This window comes from Bos taurus, chromosome 11, assembly GCF_002263795.3.
Source record: "Bos taurus isolate L1 Dominette 01449 registration number 42190680 breed Hereford chromosome 11, ARS-UCD2.0, whole genome shotgun sequence".
Classification (NCBI taxonomy): domain Eukaryota; kingdom Metazoa; phylum Chordata; class Mammalia; order Artiodactyla; family Bovidae; genus Bos; species Bos taurus.
In genome coordinates, this window is record NC_037338.1 from 93,278,320 (window position 1) to 93,294,350 (window position 16,031).

At 44.5% G+C, this 16,031-nt stretch overlaps 1 protein-coding gene across 1 annotated transcript; it reads right to left on the reverse strand.

Moving 5' to 3' along the window:
* Positions 1-7,427: 7,427 nt before the first annotated feature.
* On the reverse strand, positions 7,428-8,481 carry OR1L12 (olfactory receptor family 1 subfamily L member 12). Its single transcript, XM_002691543.2, has one exon. The coding sequence runs from the start codon at positions 8,478-8,480 to the stop codon at positions 7,428-7,430; it is 1,053 nt and encodes a 350-aa protein (XP_002691589.2). The 5' UTR covers position 8,481.
* Positions 8,482-16,031: the final 7,550 nt, after the last annotated feature.

The window sequence follows — 16,031 nt, forward strand, 5'->3', positions numbered from 1 at the left end:
GCAAGTCCCAACCTCCCAAATCTGCTTCCGTAAGCCCCCCTCAAGACACTGAGGCATTTAATTTTGAATGTTTTCTGCCATGAATTAAGACAGTTAAAACTTGTGTGTACATGAGTGTACAGTTTGTTCTCACATTGCTTCACCATGGCAACAAGGCCTGGCCACTAAGGGCTCATCATCATTCTGGGTTCCTCTCCCTACCCCTCTGCCCTGCACCACCTGGCTTCATTGAGGACCAAGCCCTGTAGCCAGTTCTGCTTGGCGGCTGGCACTCCACCACCACCACCCCCCCACTCACTTCCAGGCTGAATAGGAAGGACCACCCAGCCAAGACAGAGCATTTTCCTGGTCATTTCAAATCAGGGGCCTCTGCTTCTTCCTCCTCAGATGGGCCAACAACCATTAAGAAAATCCTTTCTCTGCTCATTTCACTTACCTCTCTCCGGTGTACCCTGGCGCACCCCACCCCTGCCATGGCTCCTCAGTCTTTCCAATCTTTGAAACCAGCCAAAAAAGTGAAAGTATTTTTGTACCCTGTGTAACAAAATGTTTATGCAACGTGAAAGAGGAGAGTGGAAAGGCTGGCTTCAAGCTCAACATTCAAAAAACTAAGATCATGGCATCCTGTCCCGTCCTATCTCTTCATGGCAAATAGATGGGGAAACAATGGAAACGGTGACGGACTTTATTTTTTTTGGCTCCAAAATCACTGCAGATATGAAATTGAAAGACGCTTGCTCCTTGCTATGACCAATCTAAGTTTGAAAGTGAAAGTTTAGTCACTCAGTCGTGTCTGACTCTTTGCAACCCCATGGATTGTAGACTACCAGGCTCCTTCGTCCACAGGATTTTCCAGGCAAGAGTACTGGAGTGGGTTGCCCTTTCCTTCATGACCAACCTAGAACATGTATTAAAAAGCAGAGACATTACTTTGCTGACGAAAGTCCATCTAGTCAAAGCTATGGTTTTTCCAGTAGTCATGTATGGATGTGAGAGTTGGACCATAAGGAAGGCTGAGCACCAAAGAACTGATGCTTTTGAACTGTGGTGTTGGAGAAGACTCTTGAGAGTCCCTTGGACTGCAAGGAGATCCAACTAGTCAATCCTAAAGGAAATCAGTCCTGAATATTCATTGGGAGTACTGATGCCGAAGCTGAGGCTCCAATACTTGGCCATCTGATGTGAAGAACTGACTCATTGGGAAAAGACCCTGATGCTGGGAAGGGTTGAAGGCAGGAGGAGAAGGGGATGACAGAGGATGAGATGGTTGGATGGCATCACCGACTCAATGGATGTGAGTTTGAGGCAGCTCCAGGAGTTGGTGATGGACAGGGAATTCTGGCAGTGCTGCAGTCCATGGGGTCACAAAGAGTCAGATATGACTGTGACTGAATTGAACTGAACTGAACTGAAAGCTTCGTGTGTGTGTGTGTGCAATTAATTATTGAAGAGCCCTTGTCAGACTTGTCAGATAAGTTTAACGTTTTCTTTTGAGGCATGAAGAAGAAAAGAGTTTCCTTTCTTCAGCAGTGAGCCTTAGCGTCAGCTCTTAGTTTAAGAAAAATGAAGGAAAAATTGTGCAATTTTTTGTTTTGTGAGCACATCAGTGCTTTGCTGTTGGCTGCAGCTGCGGCTGTCTTGCCATTTTCAGACTTAGAAGACGAGGTGGGTGTTGTAATTGCTGATCCTGTGAGAATGTGAAACTGGATAATATATGAAACACAAAATAAAAGAAATCATCCAAAGTAAAAAAGAAAAAACAATAGCACACTGTTGATTATTGCAGCTTAGTAAGTCTTGAAGCTAGGTAGCGCGAGTCCCCTCCTTATTTTTTTTCAAATTTATTTTGATTCCTCTAGGTTCTTTGGCATTTCCATATAAATTTTAGAATAAATTTTTTAACTTCTGTAAAAAAACTGGTAGAACTAAAGTAACTTTTGGTTTTTAATATTTTTATCTTATTTTGGTATCCCTTATGAGAAAGTAAATTTTAAAAAACTATACTCCTGCTACCCAGAGATGACCATTGTTTTTCCAGTTTGGTGGGTTTTCTTCTCTGACTTAAAAATTATTTATGTTTATAGTAGATCTTACTTCTGAAGAGTTTAAGGCAGCTTGGAGTAACATATACGCTACAAGATGGATAAACTGAAAATAAGGTTAGACAAGCACAAAAGAAGGAATAAACAAGGGTGGGGACATAAAATTGAGCCAGGAATGACTCTGAAAATGCAGATGGTGATGACCCTTGTTACGGGTGAGCCTTAGATTTGGCTCCAAGCTTTCTGATCAGTCACAGAATTCACAACCAAAGATAAAAATAAACAGTTGCTTAGATGAAATACTAACATCTGTGTTCTAAGAACAGACACAATGCATGAGCTTTCTTTTAATCAGCTTCAGTTAGAGACTTTTGGAAATCACATCCGTGCATAAAAATTAATATTAGTAATGGTTTGGAGGCAAAAATCACACTGTCTAGATGGCACTAGTGGCAAAGACTCCACCTGCCAAAACAGAAGACACGAGAATTGTGGGTTCAGTCTCTGGGCTGAGAACACCCCTTGGAGTAGGAAATACTATGTATTCTTGCCTGGAAAATCCCATGGATAAGGGAGCCTGCTGGACTACAGTCACTGGAGTTGCAAAGAGTTGGACATGACTGAGTGGCTGAGCACACAGATGTTTATGTCTCCAGTGATCTGTGTTGACAATACACTAGATATCAGATCCATGAGAAAGTATGGATGTTATACATGTCATTTGGACAATCTTCTCCAGATAATTTTTCCTTTAGTTCAACTTTTGATAAACATCATGTGTCAGTGAGCTCTAAATATTATTTCCTGGTTGGTGCTTCAGCTATGACTGTTTTTTTTTTTATTATTAGTTGAATATAGATGAGTCTTATTTAGTGTTAGTGATCAAGTAACATATTGTAGTGTTGAGAGCAGAGCATTGGGCCAGACAGGTGTTTTAAATCCTAACCTCATAACTCTACTAACTGTGTAGACATAAGTGAGTTCTGACATTTCATCAAATCTCGGGGGTCTAATACGTCTGAAAAGGTTACATGTTCTATGATTACAACTACATGACATTCAGGAAAAGGCAAAGCTGTAGAGATAGTTGAAAAGATCAATGGTTTCCAGATGGTTTTTAAAAAAATAATTTTACTCATTTAGTTTTGGCTGTACTGGGTTTCTGTTGCTTCAGGAGAACCTTCTCTAGTTGTGGTGAGCAGAGCCTACTCTTCGTTGCAGTGAGTGGAGGCTACTCTCTTTGCGGTGGCTTCTCTTGTTGAGCACATGCTCTAGGCCTGCGGGCTTCAGTAGTTCTGCACAGGGGCTCAGTAGTTTCAGCTCGTGGGCTCTAGAACACAGCTCGGTAGTTGTGCTCATGGGCTTAGTTTCTCCAAGTCATGTGGAATCTCCCTGGACCAGGGATTGAACTAGTGTTTCCTGCACTGGCAGGTGGATTCTTTACCACTGCACCACCAGGGAAATCCCGGAGGGCTTTTTGTCTTTCTTGGTGGGAGGAAATGAGGTAGGTGAAATAGCATTTTTAAGGCAGTGAAACTAGCCTATTATATACCTCATAGAGCTCAAATTCAGAGAAGGCAATGGCACCCCACTCCAGTACTCTTGCCTGGAAAATCCCATGGACGGAGGAGCCTGGTAGGCTGCAGTCCATGGGGTTGCGAAGAGTCGTATACGACTGCACGACTTCACTTCCACTTTTCACTTTCATGCATTGGAGAAGGAAATGGCAACCCACTCCAGTGTTCTTGCCTGGAGAATCCCAGGGACGGGGGAGCCTGGTGGGCTGCTGTCTATCACACACAGTCTGCTGTCGCACAGAGTCGGATACGACTGAAGCGACTTAGCAGCAGCAGCAGAGCTCAAATTGTCATCTCACTACACTGTATTCAATTTTAGTGTTGAAAAATGAGGGCAATTGTTCTCCAAGTGACTAAACCAAATTATACTCCTTTGTGCACTGTCATAGACTTTCAGTGTTCCCTACACTCACCAATGTTCAGAATTGCCAGGAATATTTTTTTCTTATTCATCTGCTGTGTGTAAAATAATATCTCACCCTGGTTGTAGTTTTCCTAATCACTCCTGAAGTTGAGCACAAACCATCTTTTTATAAACAATCTTTCTAAATGATTATGTGTTCTTTCTTCTGAAAGAGTGAGTATGGCATGTAATTTGACTACTCTGATGAGTCTAAACGCCCATCTTTCTTCAGAGCATAATGGAGAGTGGTCTTCAGGTGTGTCACACGTAAAGCAAGTGGCCCCAGGGGAGGTTGGGCAGAGAAGTAAAAAGTGGATCTAAGAGAAGAACCATGATAGAGTCAGTGGGTTTGGGAAGGCAAATGGGAGGACAGTAGAGCTGTCCACTAGGCTGCTGACAGGCTACTTTTCTACTGCAGCAGCAACTGATGGCACAATAGTAAAGAACTGATAGTAAGGAATCTGCCTGCCAGTGCAGGAGATGCAAGATGAAGTTTCGATCCCTAGATGGGGAAGATCCCTTGGAGGAGGAAATGACTACTCACTCCAATATTCTTGCCTGGAAAATTCCATGGACAGAGGAGCCTGGCGGGCTACTGTCCACGGGATGCAAAAGAGTCAGACACGTTTGAGCAACTGATCGCACACGTACGGGGGCAATTAAAGTGGAGTTCTAGCTCCTGAGTTCTGACACTTTCTGTGTCAGAAAGACACACTTCTGTGTCTTGCAGAGCCCCTTCTTTTGTCCAGGTAGCTGTAGAAGTCCTGGTGTAGAGTTGTACGTAAATGCAGTTCCAGTACATGGTGTAGTGCCAGTTGCCTCAGATCATCTGAGAAGCTTATGAAAGATCCCCGAGCCTCTCCTCTGTAGATTCTTTTTAAAAAATTTTGTTAACTAATTTTATTTAAAAATAAAAATGTTTATCTGACTGCACTGAGTCTTACTTGCAGCATGCAGGATCTTTAGTTGCAGCATATGGGATCTAGTTCCCCATCAGGAATGGAACCCCGGCCCCCTGTATTGGGAGTCCAGAATCTTAGCCACTGGACCACCAGGGATTTCCTTCCTCTGTAGATTTTGATTCACCTAGTCTAGAATGGGACATAGAAGGCTACATCTCCCCATTTCCCAGATTTTTCTGAGTATTTTCCCAGGACTCGCCTCAGATAATCAGGAGCTGATCCTTGTGTTTTTGCTGCCAGACTCTGATGTGGCCAGAAGCTTTTGCAGACATCCCAATCTGCCCAGAAGGAAGAAAACACTGCTATACCCTGCTCCATTTTGTCAGGTATGGGCATAGAGTCTTCCCCAGGTGGCCAGAGTACAGTAAGTTCAGTTCAGTTCAGTCGCTCAGTCATGTCTGACTCTTTGCTACCCCATGAACCGCAGCGTGCCAGGCCTCCCTGTCCATTGCCAACTCCCAGAGTCCACCCAAACCCATGTCCATTGAGTCGGTGATGCCATCCAACCATTTCATCCTCTGTTGTCCCCTTCTCCTCCTGCCCTCAATCTTTCCCAGCATCAGAGTCTTTTCAGAGCTGTGAGTCAGCTCTTCACATCAGATGGCCAAAGTATTGGAGTTTAAGCCTCAGCATCAGTCTTTCCAATGAACACCCAGGACTGATCTCCTTTAGGATGGACTGGTTGGATCTCTTTGCAGTCCAAGGGACTCTCAAGAGTCTTCTCCAACACCACAGCTCAAAAGCATCAATTCTTCGGCACTCAGCTTTCTTTATAGTCCAACTCTCACATCCATACACGACCACTGGAAAAACCATAGCCTTGACTAGACGGACCTTTGTTGACAAAGTAATGTCTCTGCTTTTCAATACGCTGTCCAGGTTGTTCATAACTTTCCTTCCAAGGAGCAAGCGTCTTTTAATTTCATAAGGCTATATCTGTTGACAAACCTAGACAGCATATTAAAAAGCAGGCATCACTTTTCCGACAAAGGTTCATCTAGTCAGAGCTATGATTTTTCCAGTAGTCACGTACGGATATGAGAGCTGGACCTTAAAGAAGGCTGACCACCAAAGGATTGATGCTTTCAAACTGTGGTACAGGAGAAGACTCTTGAGAGTCCTTTGGACTGCAAGGAGATCAAACCAGTCCATTCTAAAGGAAATCAGTCCTGAATAATCATTGGAAGGACTGACATTGAATCTGAAGCTCCAAAACTTTGGCCACCTGATGGGAAGACCTGACTCATTGGAAACGACCCTGATGGTGGGAAGGATTGAAGGCAGGAGGAGAAGGGGATGACAGAGGATGAGATAGTTGGATGGCATCATTGACTCAAAGGACATGAGTTTGAGCCAACTCTGGGAGATAGAGAAGGACAGGGAGGCCTGGCATGCTACAGTCCATGGGATTGAAGAGAGTCGGACACGACTGAGACTGAGCAGTAACAAATGCCTGTTGATAATATTTTATTGAAGAATCACACCATAGAAAAGAGAAGTACACCATAGAAACTACTTTCAAGTATAGCAATAGGCCCTAACTTCTCCTAAGAAATCATCAGGCCAGCTGCTAGACTGTCTCCACATGGACAAAGGCATTTCCTGTCCCTAGACGTGGAGGTCTTCTCAACGCCTATCACAGTCAGAGCTCAAATGCTTCTCAAGAGCCCTGAAAAGAGACAGTTTTCCCCTTACTTGTTTCTAGGTTCCAGATTCTCATGTAATCAGCCATTCTGTGCCCATGACTTTTTTTTAAAATTTTATTTTATTTTTAAACTTTACAATATTGTATTAGTTTTTCCAAATATCTAAATGAATCTGCCACAGGTATACCTGTGTTCCCCATCCTGAACCCTCCTCCCTCCCCATATACCCTCCCTCTGGGTCGTCCCAGTGCACCAGCCCCAAGCATCCAGTATCATGCATCAAACCTGGACTGGCGACTCGTTTCATACATGATATTATACATGTTTCAATGCCATTCTCCCAAATCTCCCCACCCTCTCCCTCTCCCACAGAGTCCATAAGATTGATCTATACATCAGTGTCTCTTTTGCATGACTTATTGAATAAGGAGATATTTGGTCGAGAGAAATTAATGCAGGATATTCATTTCCAGCTGCACTTGAAAGGAGCGAATGACAAAAGAGAATGGGAGGGGGAGATGAGGACTGAGTATGAAGACTCTGGCCAGCTGGGGGGCTGCAATAAGGTGGCTTTGATTGGTGGATATATATATATATATATATATATATATATGAATATATTGTATACTTCTATAATTATACTAAAAATAAGACTGTAGATTCTAGTCTTGTCAGTCATCTACACCATTTTTAATGGACTCTTGGCTTAGGAGTGTAACCTTCAGTAACTTACTTCAATTAGAAGCGAGGGGCCTCAGGAGAAGACTTACCCCTGAGTATGCCCACAGGAGTGCTGCCTAGGACATCCTCCTGCTCATCAGCTTCCTCAGGTCTCTCTTCATATCTTTGCTCCTCAGGCTGTAGAGAAAAGGGTTCAGCATGGAGGACAGAATGGTGTAGATGACTGTTGCCACTCGGTCCTTGATGGTGTAGGTGGACAGGGGTCGGAAATAAACATAAATAATGCTTCCATAAAAGAGGGTCACCATGGTGACATGGGAACCACAGGTAGAGAAAGCTTTATGTTTCCCAGCAGCCGAAGGGATCTTAAGAACGACAATGAGGATGCGTAGGTAAGAGATGATAACACATATGAAAGGGCTCACCAGGGTTACCAGTCCTTCGGTGTTAATGACAATTTCATTGACAAGCGTGGAGGAGCAGGACAGCTTCAGTAGAGGGTTGATGTCGCAGAGGAAGTGGTGGATGATATTGGAGTCACAAAAGAGAAGACGATTTATCAGGAGAACCAGTAAGAGGGAATGGAGGTGAGAGATGGAGCAGGAGAAGGTTACCAGCAGGACACAGCGGTGGCGGTTCATGGTGGTGACATAGTGGAAGGGGTCACAGATGGCCACATAGCGGTCAATGGCCATGGCTGCCAGGAGGTAACTCTCTGTGTTGGCAAAAGCCAAGAAGAAATACATCTGGGTCATACACTCAGCATAGGAGATGGACTTCTTCTTTGACAGAAAGTTCACCAGCATCTTGGGAACTATGGTGGTTGTGTAGCAAACATCAATAAAGGATAAAATGCTAAGGAAAAAATACATGGGTGTCTGAAGCTGAGTGTCAGAGCGGATGGCCAGAATGATAAGCACGTTTCCCACTATGGTGACTACGTACATGATGAAGAAGAGGGCAAAGAGTGGCTTCTGGTCCTCAGGCCGGGAGGAGAGTCCCAGAAGGATGAACTCGGAGACACTGCTGGTTTGGTTAACTCTCTCCATGGTCCTGCATAGGCCAATACATATATTCAAATATATAGTAAAAAAAAATTTTAATTCAACAAATTTCAATTCATTCCTCTCTTTCCTAGGATTCCTATAAAAAGTCCATGATTTTGTCATCCTTTCCACAGTCCACAAAAGTAAGTTGAACAATAAAATTGAACCTGTGTTAAGTGCAAGGACATCAGAGAGTGAATTTCCTTTCAGAAAGAATCCCAGGTAGACTTCAGCCATGCACTATTCTTATTTCCCCACAAATATTTATTAGATTTGCTGAAGTTCATCTCTCTACCATCCTTGCAAACCAAACAAAACAAATAAACAAAAAACCAAACAGTGAATCAGGTAAATAAGGTAACTGCTGACATAGGCACACAGTGACACAGTGCCAGTAGTCACCCTTTCAGAGCCAGTATTTTAATTCAAACCTGGTTTGGGGGGAAAAAAAAAAAACTGTTTGGCCAAAGAGTTGGCCAAAATTTCATTTGGGGTTTTCCATAAGATATGGAAAAACCTGAATGAACTTTTTGGTCAGCCCAATATTTGAACCTATGCATTAAAACATTCATAAACATTGAGGATTTATGGTCTCACAATTATTCAGTATCACTGTTTTAAACACTCACTAGGAACCCAACACTGAGATTAAAAAGATGAGTGATTCTCAGTTCCTATTCTTAAGGCGGTTATAGTCTGGCAGGAAAGACAAACTTTTACACAAATAACTGCCACAAAATTCTACAGGTATGGTGATAGACATACTTAAAAGCAGTGAGCATCATGTGGTGTCTTTGAGAAGAGCATGCGTTTTGAAATCAGCTCCTTCTCTTTCTGGCTGTGTGGCTTTGGGCTGGTTACCTAACATCTCTGTTTCCTGGTGTCCTTCTCTGAAATCTGGGACAGTAAACACCTCCCTTCTCGGCTTCCTCTTCTCCTGCTCCACCATCGTCTTCATGTCTTCCTTTACTTCCTGCCCAAATCCTCTCCTTTGTCAGGTGTATCTGGATGCTCTTGAAAACACTTATTCTGTACTTCTTTGCAAAACCTTATAGCTTTCATATTTTTCATTGTTTGACCGTGCTTCACCCAAGTTTACGAGACTTGGTGGGAGAAACATTTCTTTGTGCTTTGTATGATTTGAAAATGAGCGCACAATTAAGAGAAACAAAAGTCATACTTAAGACCTATTAAGCCTTACTGTGTATTAGGCAGCGAGCTAAATGCTTTATGTATATGACAGATGACAATTCTCTAACCTGGTTCTCAGCAACAGTCCCTTTCAATAGATGAGAACATTGAGGTTAGGCACTGAGCACTTTCCTCAAGATCACGCAACCCAGAAGGGCCAGAGCCTAGATCCCAAATGGGATAGTCTTAAGCACAAATGCTTTCATAAAGCTTCAGAAGTTTATGCTAGGAACAAATGTCCAGGGGAGTTGTTTTTCACTGTGGAATTTTCCACCCTAACATCTTTATTCCAGTGACGACAGGCTTGCAAAATCAGTGTTGCGTGTAGTCTCTTACTGTAACTGCTAGAGACAGGACCGCTCCCAAGTCTTGTGTGGACTGGGAGCTGTGGTTCTGTGGAGCTGTGCCAGGGGGTAGGGAAACATTCAGGAGACAGAGCCAGGAGATGTGGGTTGAGATCTGGGCTCCACCGTCTACACACAATGTGTCTGGCAAAATCCCTTCATCACTCTGAGTTTCACTTTCCTAATCCTTAAGGTAAAAACTGCTCTCAAGAGAAAAACGAGGAACATGGGTGTGAAAACCACAAACACAGTATATGTCAGCAGGATGACTGGGAAATGTCTGATAAAGAAGAAAGTAGCATCAGGGGAAGGTGAGGTGGAGCTGAATGGAATGCAGACACAGGAAAGGAGTTCGGCTATGAGAACAGACCAGGCTGAGTCTAGAATCATGGTGGGTGGATGTTACTGGAATCAGTGATTTTCCTATTTTATTCCGTTCCGTGTAGTACCCATTAGCGTGGGCTTTGATTCTTTAAGGATCTCCGTGGTTTCACCTGCTAGGTATCTCTTGAATCTTCAACTCTTCCTCTCCCTGGTCAGCACTCTGTTGAAAGCCATCATTTCCCATTCAGATTGTTGCAGCCTCATCTAAATGATGTATTTGGTTCCCCTGTCCTCTCTTGACAGCCCCTCCCCCGTCATTCTCTGCCCTGCAGCCACCATGATCTTTTAACAATAAATGTAATCACCTGACTTTTGAGGTTCAAGTCTGTTTGTTTCCTAGGGCTACTGTAACAAGGTATCACATCGGAGAGATGTGGTTGGAAAACTCTCCCCAGATGGTGAGTGGAGCTCTGGCATCACCCTTACCCCAGAATCCTTGGAGAATGGGTCTCCAGGAAGTCCCTCCTTGTATCTTAACTGGGTCTTCCCAACACAGCTTCAGTGATTACCCAACAGCAAGGTCAGAGACTCCTTGGAGCTTGCTTGGTGCTCATTCAGGGCTCAGTGAGGGACACGAAGTCTCAGGGAGAGGTGGCGACTTGGCCAAGACCATGGAACAGAGTTGGGCCTCCTGCAGACCCAGGGCGCCCAGCACCTGGCACTGGCCCCTTCCTGAGTTTTACGCAGAAAATGCCAGGTCCCTCCTGCAAACATGCTTCCTTCTCTGGGCTCAGAGCCAATGTGACAGGAAACTCTGACTCTTCATGCATCTGATTATAGGGAGTCAAGAGTGTAGCAACGGTCATGAGGAGCCCGAGAAGTCATCTCAGATTGCTGGGGTCAGAGGGCATGACCTTCTGGTTTAGGTCTCCTCATGTCACAGAATCATGCAAATAGTGTTGCTTAAGGCCTGACTTAAAACAATCAAAACGCCTTTTCTCATGGTTCTGGAGGCTAGAAGTACAAAGTCAAGCTTGTGGCAGGATTGGTTCCTTCTAGAGATGCTTAGGGAGGTCTGCTCCAGGCCTCTTGCCCAGCTTCTGGTGGATACAGGTAATCCTTGATATTCCTTGACTTGGAGATGCCTCACTTCAGTCTCTGCCTCTGTTTTCACATGGCCATCTTCTGCTCTGTTTCTTTACATGGCCTTCTCCTCTCTGTGCCTGTGCCCAGAATTCCTTCTAAGAAGGACACCAGCCTCTAGGGCCCACCTGACTCCACTGTAACCTCATCTTAACTTGATTATATGTACAAAGACCCTACTGACAAGTTAGGTCTCATTCTGTTTCCATACCAAATCCTATCTGAAAACAGTGTACTTAAGAATCTTCACAGCTTCTGTTAGAGACATAATTGACATAATTCCTTTATAGGAATGAAGGAAAATACTCCCATTTTTGAACCATCCTTTTATGTCAGTTCTACACAATTGCCTGTTACTTTATACATATTTTAAAAGATATAATTATGTAAATATTTAATATTCTGCTAATTTGATTTTGAATTGTAAATGTCAAGTATCCTGCTATTATACTTTGTTAAAAAGGAAACAGCATAGATTTTTAGAATATTTTTATGAAGAAATTTAAGGCACTGAAAATAAAAAAATTAGGTCACTTTCTGGAGTTTTTGGTGAATATAAATTTGGTGAGAGGGGGGACACTACTCAAGCCCCTCTTCATTTAATATGAATTGAGTTCCTATTCCCCTCCAGTCTCATCACATTCCTGCTTCCCCAGGGACTTCCTCCTGGTCTTCAAACACATTTCTATCTGGATGGTCCTTGCCCCTCGCCCCACATGCTTTTCCTCTCTATCGTCCTTTGGGTATCAACTCAGACGATACTTTTTCTGGGTCAAGTCACCCTGTTTTATGTTCTCATGAAACTCCTTTCCCTTCCTTTATGGCACATATCAGAGTCTGTAATTATTCATTTATTTATGTGAGTGGGGTTTGTCTTGACCAAATACAGGAATCCAGTTTCCTTTCCCTCACCGTTCTATCCCCAGAGTTTAGCACAGTGTTTGTGGAGGAAACGAAGCCACACCTGGCATTGAGGCTGGGGCACCACGAGATAAAAGTCAGAGTTGGGTGTTACGATGAAGGAGGTGATGATGCCTTGTGTCCTCAAGTTGCTTGTCTGTGTAGAACTTGTGTCTGTGATTCCTGATGGGCTGGTTGACTAGACTTGGCTCTGGCAATGTGTTTACCTGAGCTACAAACCCAGCCCAGGCACTGCTCTTGATTCTGTATTTTCTCTCATTTCCCACATCCCACTGATGATCACATCCTATCGATGTTGCCTGTCCACCTCTCTTGGTCTCTGCCAGCACTGCTCAAATGGAGACCTTTATAATTTCCAGCTTCCAAAATAGCCTCCTGGCAGCCATATTTGTCTTTCAATTTCCTCTCAGCACTGTAGGCAGGTCAGTTTTTCTAAAGTGCAAATTTGAATAGCTCGCTATATTAGTTTGCTGGGGCTGTTGAAACAAAGTACCATGCACTGAGAGGCATAACAGTGGAAATGTACTGTCTCACAGTTGCCGGGATGAAAAGTCCACAAAGTGTCAGCGTGGTTGGTTCCTTCTGAGGGCTGTGAGGAAGTGTCTGTTCCATGCCTCTGTACTTGACTTACAGATGGGGTCTTCTCCTTGTGTCTCTTCTCATCCTCTTTCATTTTGCATGTGTGTTTCTGTGTTCAAATTTCCCCTTTTAATGAGGACGCCAGTCATATTAGATTAGGATCCACCCGGATAACCTCATTTCAACTTGATTACCTCTGAAAAGACCCTACCTCCAGGGGACTTCCCTGGTGGTCCAGTGGTTAAGAATCTGCCTTCCAAGGCAGGAGATGCAAGTTTGATCCCTGATCGGGTAACCAGAATCCCACATGCTACCAACTACAGAGCCCATGTGCTCTGGAGCCCCCAAGCCACCACTAGAGAAAAGCCCGTTCGCTGCCATAAAGATCCCATGAGCTGCAACTAAGACCAGATGCAGCCAAAAATACATAAATATTAAAAAAATAATTTAAGAATCTTAAAGATCCTGTTTATGAATAAGGTCACAATCTGAGGTTCTTGGGATTAGGCTAGGCTAAGTCACTTCAGTCATGTCCGACTCTGTGTGACCCCATAGACCGCAGCCTATCAGGCTCCCCCGTCCCTGGGATTCTCCAGGCAAGAACACTGGAGTAGGTTGCCATTTCCTTCTCCAATGCATGAAAGTGAAAAGTGAAAGTGAAGTCACTCAGTTGTGTCCAACCCTCAGCGACCCCATGGACTGCAGCCTTCCAGGCTCCTCCATCCATGGGATTTTCCAGGCAAGAGTACTGGAGTGGGGTGCCATTGCCTTCTCCTCTTGGGATTAGGGCTCCAATATATCTTTTTTTGGGGGGGACACATTTCAACCCATAAGAGTTACTTTTCTACTGCAGAAGACTCCTTGTTGCTAAGTTGCTTCAGTTGTGTCCAACTCTTTGTGACCCTATGAACTGTAGCCCACCAGGCTCCTCTGTCCATAGGATTCTCCAGGGAAGAATAGTGGGGTGGGTTGCCATTTCCTTCTTCAGGGGATCTTCCTGACTCAGGGATCAGACCAGCATCTCTTATGTCTCCTGCATTGACATTGACAGGCAGGTTCTTTACCACTAGAGCTAACTGGGAAGCCCCCAGCCTCCCTGTTACCCATAGACTAAAGGCCAACTCTTTCCTGAGCTTACAGTGCATCCTATGATGTGTCTCCTGCTGGGCTCTGCGTCTCATCTTTTGCCTCCCTCTCTACTCTCTTTCATGCCAGCATTTCTTGCTTCTTCTTGCCTTGGGGATTTACTGTTCCATCTGTTTGAAATGTTCCCCATACCCCGTTTGTTAGCTCTGGTGGCTGGTGGTCACTCAGAATGGATACCCCATCCTTTCTGAAGCCTGGCCTGCCCTTCTTCCTGGATGGGCACCTGGGTGAGGTGCCCCTTTGGCACACATAGCACGGAACTGAATCTCAGTATTTCCAAGGCTGTCTTCCCTACTTAAGCTGCATAAGAATGAGGATTGTGTCTGGTTCTTCGTTACACCATCCACTCTGGCGCCATGCCTGGGACATAAAAATCCCTTGATAAATATTTGTAAAATGAAAGCATGCCTGGATGGTCATTTAGGAGTTTGAACAGATGGAAGGAAGAGTTGTGGCAGATCTCAAGTTGCAATCTTAAGAGCAGCATTCCATTTCATTCACCGCATGCGGTTGGGGCAGAGTCCAGGCAGGAATAGCTCGAGCCTGCTCTCCTGGAAGGTGCCTCTTGATTTCTCATTGCTTCAACTTTAAAGCACACACAGTGGAGCTCTGAGCCAGAGAAACTCTTAGAGATCGTGTAGTCTAATTTGTGGGTGCTCAGTTGCCAAATCCTGTCTGACTCTTTGTGATCCCTCTGTCCATGGGAATTCCCAGGCAAGAATACTGGAGTGGATTTCCATTTCCTTCTCCAGGGGATCTTCCTGACTCAGGGATCGAACCTGCATCTCTTGCATTGGCAGGTGGGTTCTTTATCACTGAGCCACCAGAGAAGACTGTAGTCCAATTCGCTTGTCTTAAAGAAGGGGGAAATGAAGGCATGGGGGGTGGGAGGACCTTATTATCATGATATTTTGATTGTTAGAACAGGGACTGGAACCCAGGCAACTTGGCTTCTCCCTGAAGCGTCTAGGTTATGCTCTGCCTGTTATGGATGCAGAGAGGCTAAGAGCTCGGGCTCTGGCCCACTTTCTAGGTCTGGGGTCCTGTCCTCATCAGGCAAATGGTCTAGGGCAAGTTACTTAACCTCTCTGGGGCACAGTTTCTCCACCCTTAAAATGGGGATAATGGGAGGCCCTATCTCATAGAGGACTCAGTGAACTAACGTCAAAGCACAGCACCTAACGTCAGCACCTCCACCCCCAAAGTTAGCTACTTTTACTACGAGGCAGAGAAAAACATTTGATCAAGTAAGCAACCAGTCATGGTTAAATGTTGGAAGTCTGCCTGGTCTGCAATTAGGTAACCACACATATGAAAACCAGAGGCTTACTCACAGTGGTCACTCATTCCTTTGTGTACACATAGATAACACTCGATTTCATTTGGTTAATTTTGACAATAACACAAGGATAACATTTTCCTGATTCACTGACATCAAAACATTCAAGTTTTTTGACAAGGTTTGATTCATGACCACTTTGGGACTCACCGATTTCAGATGGCGGGCAGGGAGGAAGGCGTGCCCGCTCAGTGTGGATTGTTTAGTCCTGGTTGTTTCCTGAGTCCAGAAGTTTTCTCTCCCACAGCTGTCTCTCCAGATGTGGAAGCCTTTTCCATGCCATGCTGGCAAGTGTATTCAGAACCCACACTTCAGCTGAAGGTCCCAGCCTCCTTACCCTCCTCCCCAACCCCTGTTAAAGGAAACCACTGAGAATGTGGTCAATAAGAGTGATGGGTTTCCCGACGCTGTTTCAAATCCTTTCTCTTTCCCCACCTCTGGTGCCCAGCTCCATCCTGACTCGTCTTTTCATAAGACAGAGCTCCCCAGAATCATTGAGCTGAGGATCCTCCCAGCCCATAATAGTTTAGCATCTTTGGCCTGGCCTCTTTGGAGCTCCTTATCTCTGAGGGAGAAGGTGTTCTCTCTTCCTGCTAGACCCTAGGGAACTCTGCCCAAGGGAGATGGAGAATGTCAGGTGCCTCCCGCTTAGTGCTGAGAATATTCCCAGAGCCTCCTTGGATTCAT